Source organism: Lottia gigantea (genome assembly GCF_000327385.1).
Source record: "Lottia gigantea unplaced genomic scaffold LOTGIsca_163, whole genome shotgun sequence".
Classification (NCBI taxonomy): Eukaryota; Metazoa; Mollusca; class Gastropoda; family Lottiidae; genus Lottia; species Lottia gigantea.
The window spans coordinates 360,167-382,673 of NW_008708015.1; the positions used below are offsets into that span (position 1 = coordinate 360,167).

Genomic DNA, 22,507 nt, shown 5'->3' on the forward strand with positions numbered 1-22,507 from the left:
TAAACAAATCTTCCTCTGGAGGAGCTTCACCCTCACGTTTGATGTATTCTCGTACAGCACTCTCTCGATCATCCAATGCCCTGAATAAAATAACAACTCAGTTAGGTTACAGTACATACAAATAAATTTCCAAATACATGATACCTTCTTTCAAACTCAACCTATGCTGAAATCTGTCAATCAAAGGCGAATACATGGAGATAACATTAATAGATACTTCATCTGATTTCAATATTAATCTAGATACTTTTCTCATCTCAGTCGATTTACGATTATTCGTTGTTAATCAAATCAAGTTGGTTGATAAGCAAATTTTTAAACATTTTCTTTCCAAACGACAATCGATAGATTTGATCTTTTCGCTTGATAGTTTGCAACACTTTCTTTGTACATTTGAAAAACATTAGTAAAAACTAAAAAAAATTATGATGTTATTTTATGACTCTGAAAAAAAGATAATTTGTCAAAACAAAAATCAAAATCTGAAAAACACAACAACACATCAACTCAAGCCATTATTTCAAAAAATAACAAATATGATGATAGGTAAAATAGTTTTTAGAAACAAAAATAAAACTTAATGTTGGTTCTTGGCTGAAAAATGAAATGAATTATTTAGTATTGTCAAATTGGGACTTGCACTCATGAAATTAATATGTTTAATTTGATTTTGATGATTAACGGGACTATTGATACTGTTTTCAGTCATTATTCAAACCTTTCTGTTTAAACTACAATCCAACTGATTCTTTGTAAGTTGTCAAGAAGTGTTTCATACAGGCAATGTAAATTTGCTGGCAAAAGTATGATAACTCATTTTTATTTTTAACATTTACAACTTTTTATCCAAATTATCTTTTAAAGGGACAAGTTCGCTATCTGTTTGACCAATCAGATCTTAGTCTCAGAAATAGGAATCTTTTTTAGAAAATTCCTAGTTTGAGATATGTTTGAAGGAATTATGCTATTTTCGTACATTTCTCGTACCTCTGAAGACTATTTACATATATTCAAGATGGTAACCTGTCTGTTTAAAAGAAATGTGGCCATGGTTCAAAGTCAGAATAGAGAATTAAAAACAGCATCAATGGCAGCATTTGTTGACAAGCTTAGTGACACGTAAACTATCAAACCTGGCATCGTGTAGCTTTATTTTAACACTAGTCTTTAGCGTTGCTGAGGCTCTGTGAAATATAATATAAGCTATTTACTAATATTTACAACTAACAACAAACAAACAACAACATATCTGGCGTTCACAAACTGAAAACTGATAGACCATATTTTTAGGTGAGACTTTGAATGTTTAAAACAAATTTTGGCTCCAATATGAGCAGTCAAGAGAAAAAGATAAAGAATAGAATTCAAGACTGATAAATTGAGAATTATTATAAAATTGTCCTATCTACAATTTTTAATCAAAACAGGAGAATGTGTTGATTTTATTTTATTTTTTTAAAGAAAAAATACAGTTTTCAGTTTTTTCTAAAATACACTTAAAGCTGTGCTTACTAAAATCAAAATATCAGTTACTAAGAGGAATTGTAAACATATTCAACATCAAAAACAACATACATCAAAAGCTACTGTGAACAAATTTTAATCTTGGAGCCTCAGTAAAATAATCCCTTTCATTGAATAGAAAGTTTTATCATTATCATGAATAATGAACTGATTTGGATTTACTAACTGAGAGCAACTTTGAGAAGATTTGTGAGAACAGCCACACGTAGATTAGCAGAGTCATTGATCACTTCATTGCAGTGTATTGATAATACAATTCAATAGTCTCCACTTATATTCATTTATCAAATAAGTTTTTAGTAGTCACACTCAGAAATTTGAAAAAGATTTTGTTGGTAAAGAGAAAGAGAGAAAAAGGACATTTTTTTTAGAAATATCAACAAAAATAAACAACAATTGTTCCACAGTTCATGGACAACCTAACACGCTACAAAAAAAAATTCACAATATTTAACTTGACTAATAAATGGAATGAAAGTGAACAGGAACATGCTCCCTAAAGGATAGAAAATTACAAAAACAATCAGGGATTTGAATTCTGTAAGGGATAAGCGAGTCCTCAAGCAGCCAGATGATCTGCAAGCATCAAGGACCAACCTTCTTCCAGAGTCTATATCGTCTACAGCCAACGGAACATCAATACTTTCTGGCCACCATGGAGGTACCACCTCTCGCATGACGATGGGACTGATTGATCTTTCATCTGGCACTGGCATCTTACGCACAATTGGTGCCTGTGGTCTCTGTGGTGCCAAGGGTGGCAATGGTTTATGTGGTATCTCTGGTTCAAAAGTTTTCTCCACAAAAACTGGTTTGGGTCCCAATTTGATTGGTGCTGTGGGTGATACCAATTTTGGTTTGTCTTGTTCTGGGTAAGGGATGACGAACTCCACTTTTTTAGCTGGTTGTTTTTGTTCAGGAGGAACAACAGGTCTGTTTAAGAAAGACAGAGGTTTTGGAATCATGCAAGACATTTCCCTATACTTTCTCATAGATATTCAAATATAACAACTACTTTTCTGAATGGTATCAACATTTTCTGAGAGAAAATATCACTCGGGCATTAATCAAAGCATAATTTTGAACAATTCCTTACTTCAGAACTCAAGAACCCATAATAATTGAAAACTCAATCAGGAACTCAATAATATTTTCTAGACAAATTTAGACTTTTTCTCCAATACAAACAATTCAAATTATGCAGATCAAGGCAGGTGCTTTCCCTTAAATTAGATCCAAATTTGAGTTCATTTTCACCCCATACTTTTGTCTTCCCAGGCCTAATCTGTAACTTATAGAATTTAAAATTTCAATAGAGTTTACTACATCAATAAATTTGGGCATGCAGCTGTTAATTCATGCCAAGACTGAAACATTATATTAACCTGAACTCTTTAGGTTGTAGAGGTATTGTCATGGTAACTGGTGCCAATGGTTGTCCTGGTATTTCCATATCAACCTCAGACCTGATGCAAAATATTACAATCACAATTAAAGGTACAAAAAATAAAATGAAACACAATTTTCAACCCTACTTTTCTGTACCTTATGACTTGTTATTTGTCCTAGTGTTCTGTACCTTCTTGGATTAATGAAATTAAATGTGGAGTTTTATATCCTAGTGTTCAACACCTTAGGAAAGAAAGAAGCAACTTATATTACAAGGATAACAACTTAGGTTCACAGTTAAGGATCTTTTCTACCAACTAGTTCTTGAACAAACCTCTTGGCATTGATCTTACCCGGATTATCTGTACCCATTTACAGCTGGGTTGATTGGAATTATGAGTGAAGATGACTTATTCAAGGTCATAAGACTATCACACGCTGATGGATTATTGAACCCACAGCCGCCATTTGCTCAACATACCCATGCAAATGACGTCCTGTTAAGAACCAACACTCTTCACACGTTAATGAGCTAAGAGCAAAAGAGCAGATTATGTCGTCAATTTATATTAAACCACTATCAAGAAACAGAGACAAAATGACTGAAGGGAAATCTTTTGACTCAATACTAAAACAAGTGAACAACTGATCATGCATAGAAGGAGCACTGTGTACCTTTGAGTTTGTGGCTGGGGTGGTTGAGGATGTACCAGACGGAGATAGCCGCTCTCTGTATCAGAACAGTAGCTGATCTGTTGGACGGGACCTTCAGGTTGAATCTCATAATCACTGCTGTAACTATATAAAATACTGTTCATTTAGATCTGTTATCAGAATAGCAAGAAAATAAACTAAAAAAATGACAGATATATCCAACAAATTATAAAAACTACGCAAAATACTGTCATATCTAGATCTTTGATGAAAATTGCAGGCACATAAACTACAAAATTACAGATGTAACAAACAAATTGTATAAAATACCATTCATTCATTTATAACTTTGGTGAGAATATCAATCTAATACAGCAACACATATAGCAGGCAGAGGGTTATTACAATCAAATTGTTACACAAAATACTGTTCATTTACAACTCTGATGAGAGTATCTAGTTAATGAACTGCAACACCTATAGCCTTATGGACTAATGAAGACGGTGCAGGCAGATGAAGAGATCAAATTTATCAACATGCTAGCCTTTGTACTCTGATAACAAGACCAATACCAAAGCAATATACACTCTTTCAATAATTTTTGGTATTTATTTCATTATGTTCAGTTCAAAATCAGAAAATGAAAACTGATCATGCAACATTTTCTATAAAACACTAGGTGCAGCCATTCTGCAAATCTTCATCAACTTTTATAAAGTGATAACATACATTTCCGATTTTGACCAATTTTTTATTCATTCATCATCAAAAGGAAAATGCTGGCATGCAATTTTACATCTTAATCCCTATTCAGCATGCTTCTACAAACAACAGCAACCCTCTACTTGAAATTGCTGTATCTCATGATGTTGACCTACATAGTGGCAGGTCTCACGCATGAATCATACCATGCTTGCTCATTTCAAAACACCTGATGGTACTTCTCATTAGAGGTGTATTTACAATCATTGCTCCGGACTTTGTCTTTTGCTTGTACAGATTTTTATCATACAACATGAAGCATGCTCAAGATACCATGCCAGTACACACCTTGATGGTCTGGACTGTGGTTTAGGTTTGGGTTTAATTGGTGTTAGGACTGGTGCTTTCACTGTTTTCACAACTGGTTTGGGAGCAGGTTTCGGCGCTGGTGCCGGTGCAAACACTGGTTGTGGTGCTGCTTCTGGCTCAGGTCTGAATGAAGTGAATTTAAAATTTTCAATCACTAAATGGCAAATTTTTAAATTGGGTTAGTCTTTTATGTGAGCAACTTTTAATAAGACTCCTGGACCTGATAAAATATCATCACATGATGGAATGGTTTACAGTTGCTTTTATAAACATAACCTTGAAAATCATACAATTTTTCTTGCCCAGAACAATTGATAATCTTGTAACTAACTGAGTTAAGGTTAAGTATTGTAAAATCCATTATCCATTTGGGACAAAGTCTTAAAAGCTGTTCTAAGCTGATTTTAGAGTAACTATACATCTTTGACTCTCTTGTAAAGAATCAAAATATTTTCTTGAATTTGGAAAACATAACATAACTGGCTAAATGAAGCATGTTATTCTGATCATTGTTTGATAAAGACAAAATTACCAATGTTGAAACATCATGAGTTATTTATCAAAATAATCATTAACAATTTAATTGTCTATATTTATCCTCCAATTACTAACGGAAGGAAAGGAGCATGCTAAATATAGAAAATAAAAACCTTTTCTGAGGCATGATGGGAGCTTCAGGCTGAACTTCCCATGGCAGAGGTTGCCTACAATATAAATTATCTAATGTTCAAACTTGAAAATCATTTGTTATATATAGTAACAAAAAATATGATTTATAAAATAGTGTGAACAACTGACAAAAAATCTTTGTTGTTGACCTCCATTTGTAAAAAGACGTAGAATTTTATGCTCCAGTATAAAGTGTGTAATGTTCAATATCATCTCTTGAAAACCTTCGAAATATTTACTCTTAAAAATCATCAGTGTTCAATCAGAATAACGGAAGTTCTCTATTATGTAAGTATGTAATCCTGAGAAAAATAAAATCTTCAAGAATATTTTCATGCAAATCAACTATAAAACTGATAATTCTAATGATTAATAGTTAAACTGAAATAATAAAATTGTTAGATGAGTATGGAATGAAAAACACCAGGCCACGTATTCTCAAAACAATATTAGCGCTAGGATGTCCTAGGTCTTCTCACACTGTTTTTAGCGTTTAGATTTTTTTAAGAATAAGCAGCCACTTTGACAAGCCTGATAAAGATGATGATGACAAGCCTTTGACAAATATAAGATGAAATAATGGACCAGTGACAGAAAGTTTGAACCAAAAAAAACAGAAGATAACAACTGAGTCTCCACAAATAAGTTGAAACATCGCATACACAATAATAGAAATAACATGTAGGTTTGTGGTTAATGACAATTAGGAAATTCGGCAATTGAATCAAATAAATATGGATGACATGACAAATGATGAAATATAAACGAAAAAATTGTTAAAGATGGTATAGGTCAAATGAATTAATGAGGAAGTTTTGGTTGTGGGTGATGAACGATATTTTGGCATGGATCAGGAAAAGACAAATTTGACAAGAAAGTTTGTGTGTGTTACTTGGTAAATTTAGGTTATGAATTCAAATAATAGGACTTGTGGATCACAAAAGACAAAAATAAGACAAAAAAATTGGAAAACAATTTATTTCACTTTGTTAATAACAAACAAAATATTGAAAAAATTCTGTTAAAATCAGGAAATCAACAAAAACTGAAAAAAATAAAGCAAAGAATTTAAATCACTCATGTTGTTAGTTTAAAAAAAGGAAGAATACAGAAGAAATACAGACGTAAATAAAAGACTTGTGCATAAAAAATTTGACATAGCGTTGAAGTGAGGATTTTAAATAGTGTCAAACATGCAAATTGTCGTGTTAGATAGAACGTTGTTTCAACTTCACACACGACAAACCTTGGATAGTTGACTTGATCAACCAGTCTCAAATAACCGCTTTCCTTATCAGAGGCATACGTTATTTCTTGCACGGGTCCAGTCTTCTGAATATCATAGCTAAATTGATAAAAGAATAGAAAACTTCATGGATTTCTGCACCTTATTCAGCTAACAAAACTAACAAATGCCTTGCAGTGTGCAATGAGGGAAATTATAAAAGAATTCATAATAGTTGTTTAGGAAAGGTGCGAAACACGATTGGTCTTTGGTCAGCGATTTTTGTCACCAACCCGAATCTTGAGTAAAAGACTGTGCCCACATAAATATCTATATAAATGATAAATACACTCAATAACATTGCAGTTTTATTCACTTGACCAAGATATTGACTGCAAATTTTACTAACAGCTTCACTTTTCAATTTGCATTGATATTTCCAAGAATCTATGAAATAATCACCTTTCCATTGGTTCAACATAATATGCTGGCATCTCCTCATCCTCTGGATGCTTCTTCACCCAAGAAGGTAGTTCTTCTGGCTTATCTGCAGTCATTTTGAGCTTCGGAGCTGGCTTGGGGACAGGTTTAGCTTTAAACACTGGCTCCTTTTTTGGACTGATTGGTACATCTGGAACCATATCCTGCATAAGCCACGGCGGCTGAACTGTAGGCTGTGCTGGTTTAGCAACTGGTTTAGGAACTGGTGAGAAAACAGGCTTTATAGGTTTTGGTTTCTCCTGAAGCCATGGTGGAATCACCTGTGGTTGTTCCAAAATGGCAGGTTTAGGTTCTTCCTTAACAAATGGAGGTCTTGAAGGTTCATAGATCATCTCTGGTAAAGACGATGTGACTGGGGTTTCCTGTTTTGGAGTTTTGGGTGCCACCAGGGACACAGGTTTGAATTGTTTCACCGGACTGGTAGCCTTTTTCAGAAAAGTGGGAGGAGGAACCTTTTTTGGACCTACTGGAATGATTGTTGTTAATTTCTTTTCAACAACTTTGGAAGCTTTCATTCGGGAATCTGTTTCATCCACACTCATTTGTTCAAACACTTTTCTGTGTTCAGAAACTTTCGGTCGTGGTTCATCCTCGGAAAGTTCAATGTCTAGAGTAACTGGTCTCAATGGTGGAAGAGTTCGTAACTCTGCTCGATGGACTGGAGAAAAGAGTCTATCAAAATCTTCTGGTAATGGTGCCGAGCCGACCAGCCTCAATAAACCATGTTCACTGTCACTGGCATATCCAATTTGTTGAACAAATCCTTCCTCTTGAATCTGATATCTATTGGGTGAAAATGTTTTAATTCTATATTCATTATCTTATCTCATAAAATCAATCTTAATCAAATCATTATTTCACTTTTTACTTTTGATGACAAGAGGATTTTAAAAGGATATTTTTTGTATTGAGAAGATTTAAATTCATTTCATCAAGAAATCAAACATGAAATCTATCTTTCATGATCAAATATTTTAAACCAAATCCTATTTAAATTGAAACTTGAAAAATTTATAAAAATTTGATTGAAAAGGGTAGATCAGGGGTTGAAAACTCTCATATTCACCTTGGATGTACATCTAACGCTAGTGCAGAGACAGTGTTAGGAGCATAAAGAGTTGGTGAAGGTGGTACAACAAGCCACTTCTCACTACGTTTGGTTCGTACTGGTCTTTTAGTATGGGATGGATACTTCTCTTTCACATCCACTACCATTGTGGTTTGTTCCTTTCGAGGTTTATGATGAACTGGTGCCTCAGCTGTTTCAGATTCCGAGGTTTTTTCAAACAGTAATTGCTTTCTGACCAGCCATGTTTCATCATCTATATGTTTAGCTGGATGTTTCTTCTTCTGTGTCTTCGTTTTCACAGATTTCCTTCCTTCAGGCACCTCCACTGTTTCTGGGAATTCTTTCTCAGCAAAGGAAACTTGTCGTTTGATGTCTTTATCAATCTGAACTGTTATTTCTTCGCGTTGTAAAGCTCTATATATAATATCAAGATATGAGTGAATCAATGATACAGTGTTTATGTCAGATCATGTCCTACTGTTGTGAACCTCAATGGACGAATGAAAAGGAATTAAGTTTATATCTATTATTCTGAACCGTATTGTGATGATAAAATGAAATAGTGCTGTACCTTCTACCTACTGTTTTAACACTTTATTGGATATATGAATGTTATATTAACAGTTGATATATTATGACATGTATTACTTATTAAACCATTTCTCTTATAAATAATACCATGATCATGCTTTCACAGAACATTGTTAGTAAAATGAGTAAAATAATTAATAACAAAATATCTGAAATTGAAACACAATCTTACAAAATCATCAACACATCCTTAAACAGCTGTGCTCAATTAAAACAAAACAGATCTTACAATCAGAGCAAATCAAAACAAAAGCTGAAATATTTGACCAAAAAGCAGTGCACATTTTGATGATCAGAAGCAGCCAACAATGTGAAAAACACCAATAAAGCTTATACGGAAGCCGAACCAAATCTGAAATAATTTCACAGCCAAGAGAAGAAAACAGCATTCTTAAAGCTCAATTGCAATAAAACAGCCCTTGAAATCAGCGCAAACCAAAACAAAGCTTAAATATTTGGCCAAAAAGCAGTGCACATTTTGATGATCAAAAGCCAAATTGCAAATGATAACCATAAAGCTTATATTCAATAAGCCAACCAAATTCTGAAATAATTTCTCAGCCAAGAATCTTTAAAGAACAGCATCAACACCGAAAGTTAAAAAATTCCAGCTCTTTGGCAAAATCTTATTACAAAATGGAAAATTGTTGATATTATACAGTTATTGAAGATATAGTTATAATTGTAGTGCATCATGCATAGAATATAACTTGTAGGCAAACCAATAGCATATAACTTGTAGGCAGACCAATAGCATATAACTTGTAGGCAGACCAATAGCATATAACTTGTAGTCAAACCAATAGCATATAACGTGTAAGCAGCATAATAGCATATAACTTGCAAAGGGGTCTTCACACCATAGTTATCAAACAATAGCGATAACCAGTTTTATGGTTGTGAATAAGAATGAGGTCATAAGTTCTGAACGCAACTCTCTTGCAACAGAGTTGTGAGATGTGTTCAGAACTCATGGCCACTTTCATTATACACAACCATACACAACTAGTGATTGTTATGTTGTGAGGGCCCCTTATACAGACCAATTGCATATAACTTGCTTTGTTTATTATCAGCCCAATAGCATAGTCACAAGACAAGTTAACCCTTTTCCTGATCATCATTGCATTATGACTGTCAAAAATCGTGATTCTGGGCATTTTGTCAGAGAAATCATAACTTATTTACTAAATTTCTATTGGTTGATGGTATTGCAATCACTATAGCAACCAAACAATTGTAGGATATGATGTTTCTGACAATCAGCCCTTGACCAGTCAAGGATTAACAATGAAAATTAACCAACGTAAATCATGAAGCCATGCTTGGCATCCTCCATTCTGACCAACCTTTGTGAGCCATCATCCACAATACGAAGGTAGCCTCTTTCTGTATCAGAAGCGTAAGAAATTTGTTGTACTGGTCCCTCTTGTTGAATATCATAGCTAAAGATAGAAAGGAAGATAACTTTCAGGGTAATCAAAGCTATGAAAGATTCAGGAAAGTATTTTTGGCAAGTTATTTTGGTAGTCAAAGTTTTGGAGTGATTGGAAACAGCATTAGGATATAAAATTCTGTAAGAAAGGAAGAAAAAAGTCAAAGCTTTGAAAGATTTGCACCAAGTATTTTTGTCAAGGAAAAGGAAGACAGTAATTTGGGGAGTCAAAATTGGAAACAGCAAGTTGGAATGGAAATTCTGTTATAATACTTGAAAAAGCCGCAATTAAAGTTAGCTTTGATCGTGAAAAGTTTCCAGTTGATAGATTGATAGTGAAATAAATAATCACCCTGGTCCGATGTAGTCCTGGGAGAAAACAGGTTTCCTGTCTGAAGGTCTCAACTTCGGTTTCTTCTGAACTGGTTTTGGTTCTTGTTTGGCTTCAGGCAATTTCTGAGGAGTAACAACCTTCTTTTCTGGTAATATTTGTGGAGCGAATGGCTTCATTGATTCTTTTTCTGAAGCTTTAGGAACAAATGGTTTGATTGGCTCCTTCACTTTTAGAGGTACGAAAGGTTTGTCCTTTTCCTCTGGAAGAATCTGTGGAGTGAAAGGCTTGGTTGGTGCTTTCGGTGTTGGTTTTAACTCTGGTCTGAATTCTTCCCGAGGAGGTACAACCTTCTTAATTGGTTCCTCAGTTGGTCTGAGTACTTTCTGAACTGGTTGAACTGGTTCCATGGGGAACTCAGATGGTCTGGACTCCAAGAGAACCAGTTTCGGTTTCTCTGCAGTTTGCTGAACATCTTGGAATGTCTTCTTTGGTGTTCTAGGAGAGGTTGGGATTATTGGAGCAGCTTCTCCAATGTCCTGGAACATTCGCTTGGTATCTTGAAGACTTGGGAATGTCAAATCTTCAGAGGTAGTGTCTTCAGTATCCATTGGTACTTCAACAGTGATTGGTTCAAACTGAGGTTCTGGTTTTCTGGATATTTCAACCTTTTCTAATTTTTTGGGTTTCATGACCTCATCTGGTTTTCTTGTTTTAGCAAAGACTTCCTCCACTTGCCTGATGTAAGACATAATATATGATGCAGGGATCCCAGTTGGGAATAAAAACAAAAATAGAGGAAATGGAAAATATCAGCTGAGGGTTAAGAGGACCATGGCCTCCCAGGTGGGGGAATATGGGGAGATTGTTACCATATCAAGATGCTTCGGAAGTCATTTCTTAAATAGAAATCTTTTCATCCCTCAAACCAATTTTTTAGCGGTATTATTCAAATAAAAAAAAAAAGAATTCCTGTAAATAGAGCAAGTCTGGGATCCCTAAATCAATTCTTTCATAGCAATAAAATTATACATCATTCCATTTCATAGTGAACAACAAGAAACAAAAAACATCAAAGAAAAGATTGTTAGAAATAACTCGAATTCACAGCAAACTTTACAAAAGTAATAAAAACAAAATAAAAAATCCTGATAAGGAAAGAAAAACTGAAGAAGACTTGGATGTTAGAAAAATCAAAAAGGAGAATCAGAAGAGCCATAAAACTTCTAAAGAGAATGTTGAAGCAACAATCAATGTTAAATCAGCAAATCAAATCATAGAAGATTTTATTGGACAAATGGTTGAAACAATAAGCTAAAACATAGAATCAGGATGTATACAGTAACAGTGGCAGAGCCAGGTATAGGTCCGAGGGTGGGGGGAAGGGGGGGCGAAATATCTGAGATTGCCAGGATTTCTATCCTAATTATGAGAATTTGCCTGAAAAACTTGCTTTCGGGGCTACCCCCTCTTCGCCCTACCCCTGGCTCTGCCACTGTACAGTAATCTGATTGGTTAAAATCTTGGGGATTGACCAATCAAATCACTGCAATGCTAATATCATCTTAGTTAGGTTTTCAGAAAATTGACTGATAAAAATTAGTTTGGATCTGTCATGCCTGATTAGTTACGATTTAGGAAACATAATCAGACAAACCTCCTTGTGCCATCATCTACGATTCGTAGATACCCACTTTCAGTATCTGAGGCGTAAGATATCTGCTGAACTGGGCCTTCTTGTTGGATGTTGTAGCTGAAGAACACAGGTTTTAAAATGATATGGTTGTGAGATAATGAGAAATTGATCATGCTATGGTGATTTATAATTTATAAACTTTGATAAGCTAAGTGAAGTATTTTAATTCTCAGCAGTAGGTTGAGATAATTTTGCTGGATAATGTGGACTTTCGTTTTTCTCCTGTGGATTTTGATTGATGGCTTAATTATTTTGACTAATATTTCCAATGACTTTAAAATTTTCAAGAAAGATTGAAAAAGGTAATCACCCAGGTCCAGGCATATCTCTCACAAAGACTGGTTGTCTTTCTTGAGGTCGAGACTTCGGCTGTCTCTGATCTGGAACAATCTGAGGAACGAACATCTCTTCTGGCATTTTCTGAGGTTTCTGAGGAACAAATGTCTGCTCAGGCATCTTCTGAGGTTTCTGAGGAACAAATGTCTTCTCAGGCATCTTCTGAGGCACGAATGTCTGTTCAGGCATCTTCTGAGGCGAATGTCTGTTCAGGCATCTTCTGAGGTTCTGAGGAACAAATGTCTGCTCAGGCATCTTCTGGGGCTTCTGAGGAACGAATGTCTGCTCAGGCATCTTCTGAGGCTTCTGAGGAACAAATTTCTGCTCAGGCATCTTCTGAGGTGCAAAAGGAGCCATCACTGGAGCAGCTGGTTTCATCTCCTTTCGAGCAACTTGAGGCGACACAGGTGCACTGACTGGCCTAAACTGTTTTTTCTTAGGCATTGGAGATGCTGGCATGCTTGCTGGAGCTCTCGGCACAGCTTGTTGAGGTTCTTCAAATCTCTTCTTGGCATCTTGGACAGATTGAGGAACATATTCCTCTTCTTCCACCTCCATGGGTTCTGGTTCCCCATAAGCTGCTGGTGGAATTGGTTGTTGAGGTTTGGGTGCCTTGTGAGGTGAAAACGGCTCTTGGACTGGTGTTCTGTGAGGAAATGTGTAAAACGATCAATTTAATTTGTTTTACGAAGGTGACACACATACATTCTGATTTTAGATTATGACAAAATAATGATATAATGATTCCTATGATTTAAATGCATGTTAAAAAAATGAGATATCAGGGTTAAATGATATTTTTAAGCGAAGAGAACAAGAAAATGATTCAAGAGGTTAACACTATGGTTTATAAGCATTAATCACAAACCTTTTAAAATCAAAAGAGTCATCAGTAGTAGAGAAAACAGAACTCATAAACGACACATCATGATCAATTGGTGTAGAGGTCAAAGGTTGAAGGTCAAAGCTAGGAAAAGGTTAACACAAACATTTAAAGGTACAACAACAACTAAGTTTAAAGCTGGTAACAATTCAATTCATATGTACGTAGACTGTACATTTGAAAATCAGACGACAGATTATTTTCAGGGTGAATGTCAGTCTCATAAATTTCACAGTTATGTACTTTACTGCTAACCGTTGAGCTTGATTTCTATATTGACCTTGTTTACATTTGAAAACATGTTTGAACTTTTTGCTTTTAATTTTCATACGTTGATATCAGTGATTTTTTGATAGAAAAATGCATCATGGTTTCTGGCTTAAATATGAATATGTATATATCTGTTAGATTATTAGATAACTGAATTAAGATACATAGGTCTACTTATAACCAATATCATATAAACATTTATCTTTTTCTAGTAACTAAATAGTTAAATAAAATAGAATTGGATTGTGCGATTACAGGCTGTAACTGTTAAATATAGGAATTATATTTTCTTCTTCGGGTTATCTTTTGTTAAAATACACCATTGACACGAAAGTTACTTTAAGGGGTGTGGCCTAGTAACGCAACTGAAAATACTTCATTCATAAAAACATATTAAGGGGTGTTGAATGTTAGTGGTCTGTAGGATTAATACTCTACAATGGGTGTATATTGCTATCATGCTTTGTTATGGAATTTGTAACATGATAGGGGCGCACTGAAATACAACTAATACAGAAGTGTATATCAGAGAACAGTGCCTAAATTTTTCAAAAATCATATGATCTAAATATATTGCAATTGAAAAAGTATTTTCAAGACAAAAGTTGATAGTATAAGATACTAAATTTACAAAATATTTTCTCTGAACTTGATGGAAGTTATCATACACCAGGTTAGTTAAGGATGTTGACATAGAAGAGGGCACAATCAGTTATGGGTAGTATCAAAATAGCATTCAACCAATGATGAAGGGCAATTGAATATATGAACCAATGAAAAAAGAGTACATAATCAGTCATATCACTGAGCCAATGTAAACAAACCTCTGATCATAATGGGGTGATCCACTGGTCAAATCAGACGTGAAGTTTATATGCTGAACTGGTTGTTGACGATTAATCTTGTAATGACTGAATAGAAATGGAATGAAATGGAGTTTTAAACCTTAATGTTTTTAGTGACTGACTGAATGAAAGGAAATTTTTGATGTTTCACTTCGTTTAATGTTTTGGCAAATGATGAAATGGAATGAAATGAAATAGAGATTTACACCCTGATGTTTTGTGACATAATGAAATAAAATGAAGAATGATTAATCATGCCACTATTAACAATCATCTAAATATTCTAAAACTAGTTAATCATAGAACTAAATCTTATACAGAAGTCAAATAGACTCCCTACCACTTCAAATAACACTTTAAATTCTTCCAGCAACAAAGACACACAAGGTGTCACATATTGGAGCTCAACTATAAAAGTTCATAGAATATGATGTCAGCTTTCACTAAATGAGACAGCAAAACTTGTATTTATTTCTGAAATCTTAGAGTTGTAAATTTTCAGAAATTTTCTTTTTTCAAACACATCTAAGGTCATGCATAGGTCATGCTGTAACACTGTTTGCTAACCTTGCTGCATCCTCCTCACGAACGAGCCGCAAGGTGGCGCTATCACCATCTTTAACGTAAGATATCTGTTGTACGGGACCCTCCGATTTAATATCATAATGCCTGGTAAAACATAGTAATTAATATAATAATGTTTGGTGGAGGGAGCTAATATATCAGGTCGAATTAGGACAGAACATGTAGATTCCTAATTTAGTTCTGAAATCCTAGCCATAACAGATTCAGAAATTATTTGAAAACCCCAGTCAGTTTCTTAAAAAATCTTGGCTTATGATAATTTTACATTCCAGTGATCTGATTGGACAATTCATAAACTTAATCTTAAACACAGTTTTATTAACCAATCAGATTACTGTACTGTATTTCTAAGTTTTTGAGAAACTGGTTGGGGCACTTCAATTCTAATAATAATAGAGCGACTCAACTACATTGTATATATATATAAAAAATTGTGAACTTGGCATGACATCTCTTAATACTCAGTACTTAAAGAAAGTAAAGAAATAATACTAATATAGAAACTTTCAAGCAGTTTGTCTTCTATCTTACCTAATCTGAAATAATGTTAAAAAGAAAACCTTTCTGTAGAATATAACTCACAAGTGATCAAACCAAGGGAATTAACCCACCATAACTTCACCACTGTATTATCTGAAACTGAAGATTTGAGTATAAAATTATTAACTTACGGAGAGGTTACTCGTTGTTGAGGTTCTGGTAAAATTTCAGGAGCAGCTCGAGATGGAGCTTGTTGTCTAGGAATTTGTCTTGGAGCCTGTTTTCTTTCATCCACAGGCTTTCTGGCAGATACTGAAATATAAATACAGGATTTCTATAATTATACAAGACAAACCAGAAGAGATGTGCATGGCTTTTGAAAGGGATGGCAATGGAGCTCTAAGACCAACCAGGTTTGTGTTCTTGAAAATAGCACTTCCATTGCCCTTCATATGTAAATAATGTGGTACAGCCCTACATATCATTTTTAAGATTCAAAATGTGAAAGCAATATGGCATTCTAACTCTTATCTCAGTTTGATACTTGAAATACATCTTAAACCGGTGTCAACTGTTATCATAAAATAGTGACTAGTTCACAGGAAACACAATATGAAGATAGCTGGTTCTGCAGAAGTATTTTAGATACGAAAGGGCAGCTCAGTTGAAGAAGAAGCATGGTGTCTCTGAGCACTTGAGAGGCACATCACACTTCCCCATGAAACCAGCTGTCCTGATGATGGCTTAAATATCCAAAACATACCTTGAACAACAAGTTTAGCTCTAGTTGTAGCACTACCAGAAGTATTAGCAGCTGTACACTGGTACCAAGCAGCATCTGATAGTTTAGTATCTTCAATATACAGAGCCGATCTTCCACCCTCTGTATTTACTCTGTAATATAATTGTGAACCATTTGATTAGAATTTTGTTACATAAATAATAACTACCATATATTTGTGAATATTGTTCTCAGCCATACATTGTCCATCTACGTTTTCTCCAGACACTGTCACCTTTGGTAGAGTCTTCACATAAAACTCACACCACACACTTTAGTTTTAATATTTACACAGCTCTGATTACAATAACTGATTGGTAACTGATTTGGATTGGTAACAAAACCTCAAACTTTGTATTAGATCACTTTGTATTAGACCACTTTGTATTAGATCACTTTGTATTAGATCACTTTGTATTAGACCACTTTGTATTAGATCACTTTGTATTAGATCATTTTGTATTAGATCACTTTGTATTAGATCACTCTGTATTAGATCACTTTGTATTAGATCACTCTGTATTAGATCACTTTGTATTAGATCACTTTGTATTAGATCACTTTGTATTAGATCACTTTGTATTAGATCACTTTGTATTAGATCACTTTGTATTAGATCACTTCGTATTAGATCACTTTGTATTAGATTACTTTGTATTAGACCACTTTGTATTAGATCACTTTGTATTAGACCACTTTGTATTAGATCACTTTGTATTAGATCACTTTGTATTAGATCACTTTGTATTAGATCACTTTGTATTAGATCACTTTGTATTTGTATTAGATCACTTTGTATCAGATCACTTTGTACTAGATCCTACGTAAAGTAAAGATATAACCTTTCTTACATTCAGTTGTCTTTTTTCACAAAATGTTTTGCCAACCCTTCAGTTACCTGTTATTTTGTCACAACAAAATGCTATGAAACACTTCAAACTGTTTTGTTTCCTTGTTTAGGGGCTGATTTAGATAAAAACTACATACCTCATGTCATGTGTTGGAGTGACGTGGTGTCCGTCTTTCTGCCATGACATCAAAGGAGTTGGCATGCCAACAGCATGACAGGACAGAGTTACAGGGTTACCCTCTTTTACAGTGAAATTCTGGACCCTTTCAATAAATCTGGGGGGTTGTTTCTCTTCTTTCGCTGTAAAAAAAAACAAACAACTTCATCATTTATTGGTTAAGGATGCTCCAGAGAAGCTATTGTTGTTCCAGTTGTTCCAACCAACTTTGTGATTTGGCTATGAATGGATTTACTCAATGAAGAAAAACTAAACTGTTAAAGAAATTGAGATTCTCCACTAGGATGAAGCTATTTCCAAACAACTTTGTGAATTGGTTCCTGATGTATTTATTTGCTACCAAGCCACATTATTAATTTCTGGGTTGCTTCAGCATCCCAAATTTCCAGTTGTGATATTGATATTTGGCATAGGGGACTATTTTTGCTCAATCTCATTCAAATTATAGATAGCAAGTTGAGGATTTTTTTTCTAAATGTTTGAAGGAAAATCAGGAAAATTCAGTTTGAGATAAAAAAAAACCTTGTATAGTAATTATTCTAATGGAGCTCAAACTGAATAAATCCTAGAGTAGAATGTAAACTAAGTATGTTATAGCAAGAGACTTGAATAAATCATAGAATAAGACTTAGATAAAGCCTGTCCTAGCAAAAGACTTAGATTAGGGATGTCTTAGCACAAGACTTAGATAAAGCCTGTACTAGCACAAGACTTAGATTAGGGATGTCTTAGCACAAGACTTAGATAAAGCCTGTCCTAGCACAAGACTTAGATTAGGGATGTCTTAGCACAAGACTTAGATTAGGGATGTCTTAGCACAAGACTTAGATAAAGCCTGTCCTAGCACAAGACTTAGATTAGGGATGTCTTAGCACAAGACTTAGATTAGGGATGTCTTAGCACAAGACTTAGATAAAGCCTGTCCTAGCACAAGACTTAGATTAGGGATGTCTTAGCACAAGACTTAGATTAGGGATGTCTTAGCACAAGACTTAGATAAAGCCTGTCCTAGCACAAGACTTAGATTAGGGATGTCTTAGCTATCTTAGATAACTTACGTGTGACGTTAAGAGTAATAGTAAATCTATCTTCACCAGCTTTATTCAGAGCTAGACAATTATAGGTCCCGGCATCTCGTCTCGATACAAACTTTATAATTAACGAGTGGATACCATTCTCATTTACAACAATCTACAAATAACAAAAACACATGTTTATTAAAAGTTAATAGTTTTTTAATTTCATAAAACCACAATTGAAAGACACACTAGTCAGAAGGAGTAGTTCAGCAAGAAATTGTTAACTGTAAATTGTTGAAACAGTGTGTCAAATAAAACAATAAGAATCCAATACAATGGCATTTCGTTAAAAAAACATCAGATGCTTTTAATCTGATGTCTTAAGAATTAATCCAATAAGAACAGTTTCTTACCTTATGGTTATCATCCCTGTGAACCAGGATGCCGTCTCTATACCAGTCTAATTCTGGTGCAGGTCGTCCAGTCACAAGACAGTCAAACCTGACAGTGGTACCTTCTGATGCTGTTAAATCATCAGGAATCTTTTTGAATTGTGGTGCTGCAGGAGCATCAAAAACTCCTCCATCATCTGATACTTTACCCTTTTTACCTCTCTCAGAATCTCTAAAATTAAAAACAAGAAAGTCATTTATGATGGACTAAAAAGCTAAATGCAAACTAAAGATCATTGTTTCTACAGTATTTCCCTTGGATAATTAAATTTTGAACCCTGATAATATAACAATTTGTTGTTTAATATGATACAGCATCAATGTGAGACTGCCTGAATTTGAAGGGTGGCTCAATTGATGAGTTCTGATACAGGGTTCAGAACACCTTCAACATGTGCTGAAAAGTAGTAGACGCAGACAGAATTCCAAATGATTCAGAAGGAAATAGATGAGAAGAGTTTGAATGTGACATATTCCGCTTCCATACCATTCGACTGGCGACAGAATTATAACAGACAGAACCTGCTCAGAACTCTTCAATCGAGAACATAATACATAGAATAACAAAATCCAGAAGTCCAATGAATAATTTTCATGAGCATTATAAATCCAGCGAGAAATGATAGATTGACAGTAACTTTGCCTTTTTATCATACCTCTTAAGCATCTTTTTCAGGCTCTCAGGTTCCATGAAAGAAGTAGCATCAATGTTGCCGAGTTTATCAACGTAAAGTTGGGCAGAGGTGGTGGCTTTACCGACTGAGTTAACAGCTAGGACAGTGTAATATCCAGTATCTTCTGGTAGAGTGACTCGAATCTTCAATACACTCATATTATCTTGTCCGTACGTTATATCATAACGATTAGATTTCTTGATACGTTTTCCATTTCTATACCAAGCAATCTGAAATATAGTCAATGTTTGAGTATTATTTATCTCGCTGGCAATTTTTTTGTGAAAGAAACTTTATATTTAGTGTACCTCAAAATTACAATATGTATAATTTGTTGTCAAGTCATGTGATGAGAGCATTTCATAAAAGCACCGTCCTAACGCAAAAAGGGTCTGAAGGTTATTGGGATAATGACATCAATTCAAGCTCTAAAACTTATTTTTTGCACTAATAACTTTCAGGACTTGACTTTTTGTAACTAGTCATAACTTAAGACAACAGTACCAGAAGAAGAAATTGCCAGAATAAAACCTTACCTTTGGTCGTGGTTTTCCCATAATTTTACAGACAAATGTGGCATCACCACCTTCAATAAGTTGTGTATCGTTTAACTGTTGTAATATTTCTGGAGGCTGGGTGTTGATGACTCTTTCTTCAGGTTGTTCAGAATCGTATTCTGTTTCTGTTTCACTCATCATCTTAATCTTCCCATCACGATAATTTATCTCTTCCATTAATTTTCTCTCAAACCCAGACACGGTAAATTCCTGTAGAATAAAAACAGATGTAAATACTAAAATAAACTTTTCTGGAACAAATGGCATGAAGGCAATATACATGTGTTACTATTAACCCTAAATCCTGAAAACAATATCAACTGAACATAGTCTTTGTTTCTAGATCTATGACACAAGGTGAATACAGACATCAGACGAAAACTACCATATTATCACACAAACAACATCATAAAAACTGACTAGGCTAGAGTACAGTACAAGAATTTGAATCTTTATGCTTTTCAGGAGTCGAAGTTCCGATGACGTTTCAATATAAAAAACTTACAGAGTCGCTGACGCCAGCAGACAATGGTTCATCAGGTTGTGCTAACATTCTCTCTTCTGATCGTCTGTCAATCAACTTCTCTGTTGGTGTTCGGTAAAATTCTTTCTCTGGTTTCTTGGGAGCTTGAGCTCGAGCCAGTATCTCTTGTACTGGAGATAAATCTGACACTAATGGTTCATCTTGAACTTTACGAACTGGAAATATTTTTAAATCACAATAAGATCCATATTGAATAATTATTATGTATTCTTAACACTTTCACAATTCTTGAAAACTAGTAACAAAATTTAGGACAAATAATGAAGGTTTCAAGCCATACAACCTTCTATATATTAGGGACAGAATAACATCATATGCCTGGTCAAAGCTCCCTATCATGTAGACAAATCCAATAAATTTAAAGTTAGCCATATTTTGAAGATGTCAATGCAACAAAATTTAAAAAAATTGTGGTTAAACCAGTCAGCAAGATCACTCTTTCTGCTAAGTCCAGAGTAGTTACATGATCACCATCACCAAGAATATCACAAACAGTGTTTAACCTACCCTCTGGAAGTATTTCAGCTTTAGTATTACATTCTCCACCAGGATTGGCAGCGTGACACATATATTCTCCCACATCATCAGAAAAACTTTTAGAAATCATAACAGAACATCGACCAGTTCTAGAATCATTGTTAATCTTGTGTCTGAAATAAAAACCAGCAAAAATATTAAATTAATTTGGAATTATTAAACCTTCTACCATGTTGTTTTGAAAGGTAGATCACTTCCCTGCATAACTTATTGACAAATTGATCACTTGGCAACTTCCATCAAATAAATGGTCCATGACAAGAATTTATCTTTGCTATAAAGTACAGCATGAGTACATATAACAAAACACAAGACAATATTATGGTATATAACACACTTCTTTAATAAGATTAGGCACATAACGTTTCAACACAATATACACGTGCCGTCATGAGAATAAAACATAACAAAATACATTACATCTGATGACGACACGTGTATAATGTGTTGAAACGTTATGTGCCTAACCTTATTAAAGAAGTGTGTTATATTCCATAATATTGTCTTGTGTTTTGTTATATGTGCTCCTCGCTTCTATATTTCGTTCAAATCTTACAGCATGAGCAACACAACTGATGACAACGAAGCGGTAACTGTGATTGTTTGGTCATTGACTAAATTTACCAATTGATAAGATTCACCAGTTGCTAGTAGTCATTGAACACTCAGTTGCTGTTAGATTCTGGCAAACAAAACGTCAACCTTGTATTCCCCCCTGTATGTCTTTTATCACACTTATTAGGAACCTATCAAATCTGGTGGCAGATGAATAAAAATCCATACAAGCAAAGCAAATTCATTGATCAAATTCTCATTCAAAGCATGGCAAAATTGATAGTAAAAGTTTTATAGCAGTGGACTCCTCGAACAACTACCTTATAAATATTTCCATGCTGGAAGGGACCATAGCAGCTGTATCAATTGTAATCTGAAAACTGAAAGATCATACATACCTTGGACCTTCGAAGACTTGTTGTCCATCTTTCACCCAGGTTATCTGTGGGAATGGTTTACCAATAACTCGACATTCCAGTTTAATATTGGTACCAACCACCATTCTTGTGTCTTTCAGTGGTTGAACGAATGATGGGGGCACAGTTATAGGTGCTGGTTGTGGAGGAGGTGGAACAAATGCTGGTTTCTGTTGGGTCTGTTGAGTTGCTGGTGTCACACTTTCTGCTACTGGCTCCATTGGTTCAGCTGAAATAAAATCACAGATTTGGATGAACTTTTGATAAGTTAGGTTTTTAATAAATAGACATTTTGATAGAATTATTTGAGAATATAGTATTAAGTAACAAGAAAGAGATGTTATTCAAATAAATGGTATCATGGATTTTGCAAGAATAGCTGAGAAGGT

At 34.6% G+C, this 22,507-nt stretch overlaps 1 protein-coding gene across 1 annotated transcript; it reads right to left on the minus strand.

Moving 5' to 3' along the window:
* Window positions 1-16,196: 16,196 nt before the first annotated feature.
* LOTGIDRAFT_141654 (hypothetical protein) lies at window positions 16,197-20,333 on the minus strand (the record flags this gene model as incomplete). Its single annotated transcript, XM_009051316.1, has 6 exons — window positions 16,197-16,449; window positions 17,324-17,486; window positions 18,423-18,555; window positions 18,797-18,995; window positions 19,492-19,739; window positions 20,046-20,333. The coding sequence occupies 6 exons, from the start codon at window positions 20,331-20,333 to the stop codon at window positions 16,197-16,199; spliced, it is 1,284 nt and encodes a 427-aa protein (XP_009049564.1).
* Between the last annotated feature and the right edge of the window lie 2,174 nt (window positions 20,334-22,507).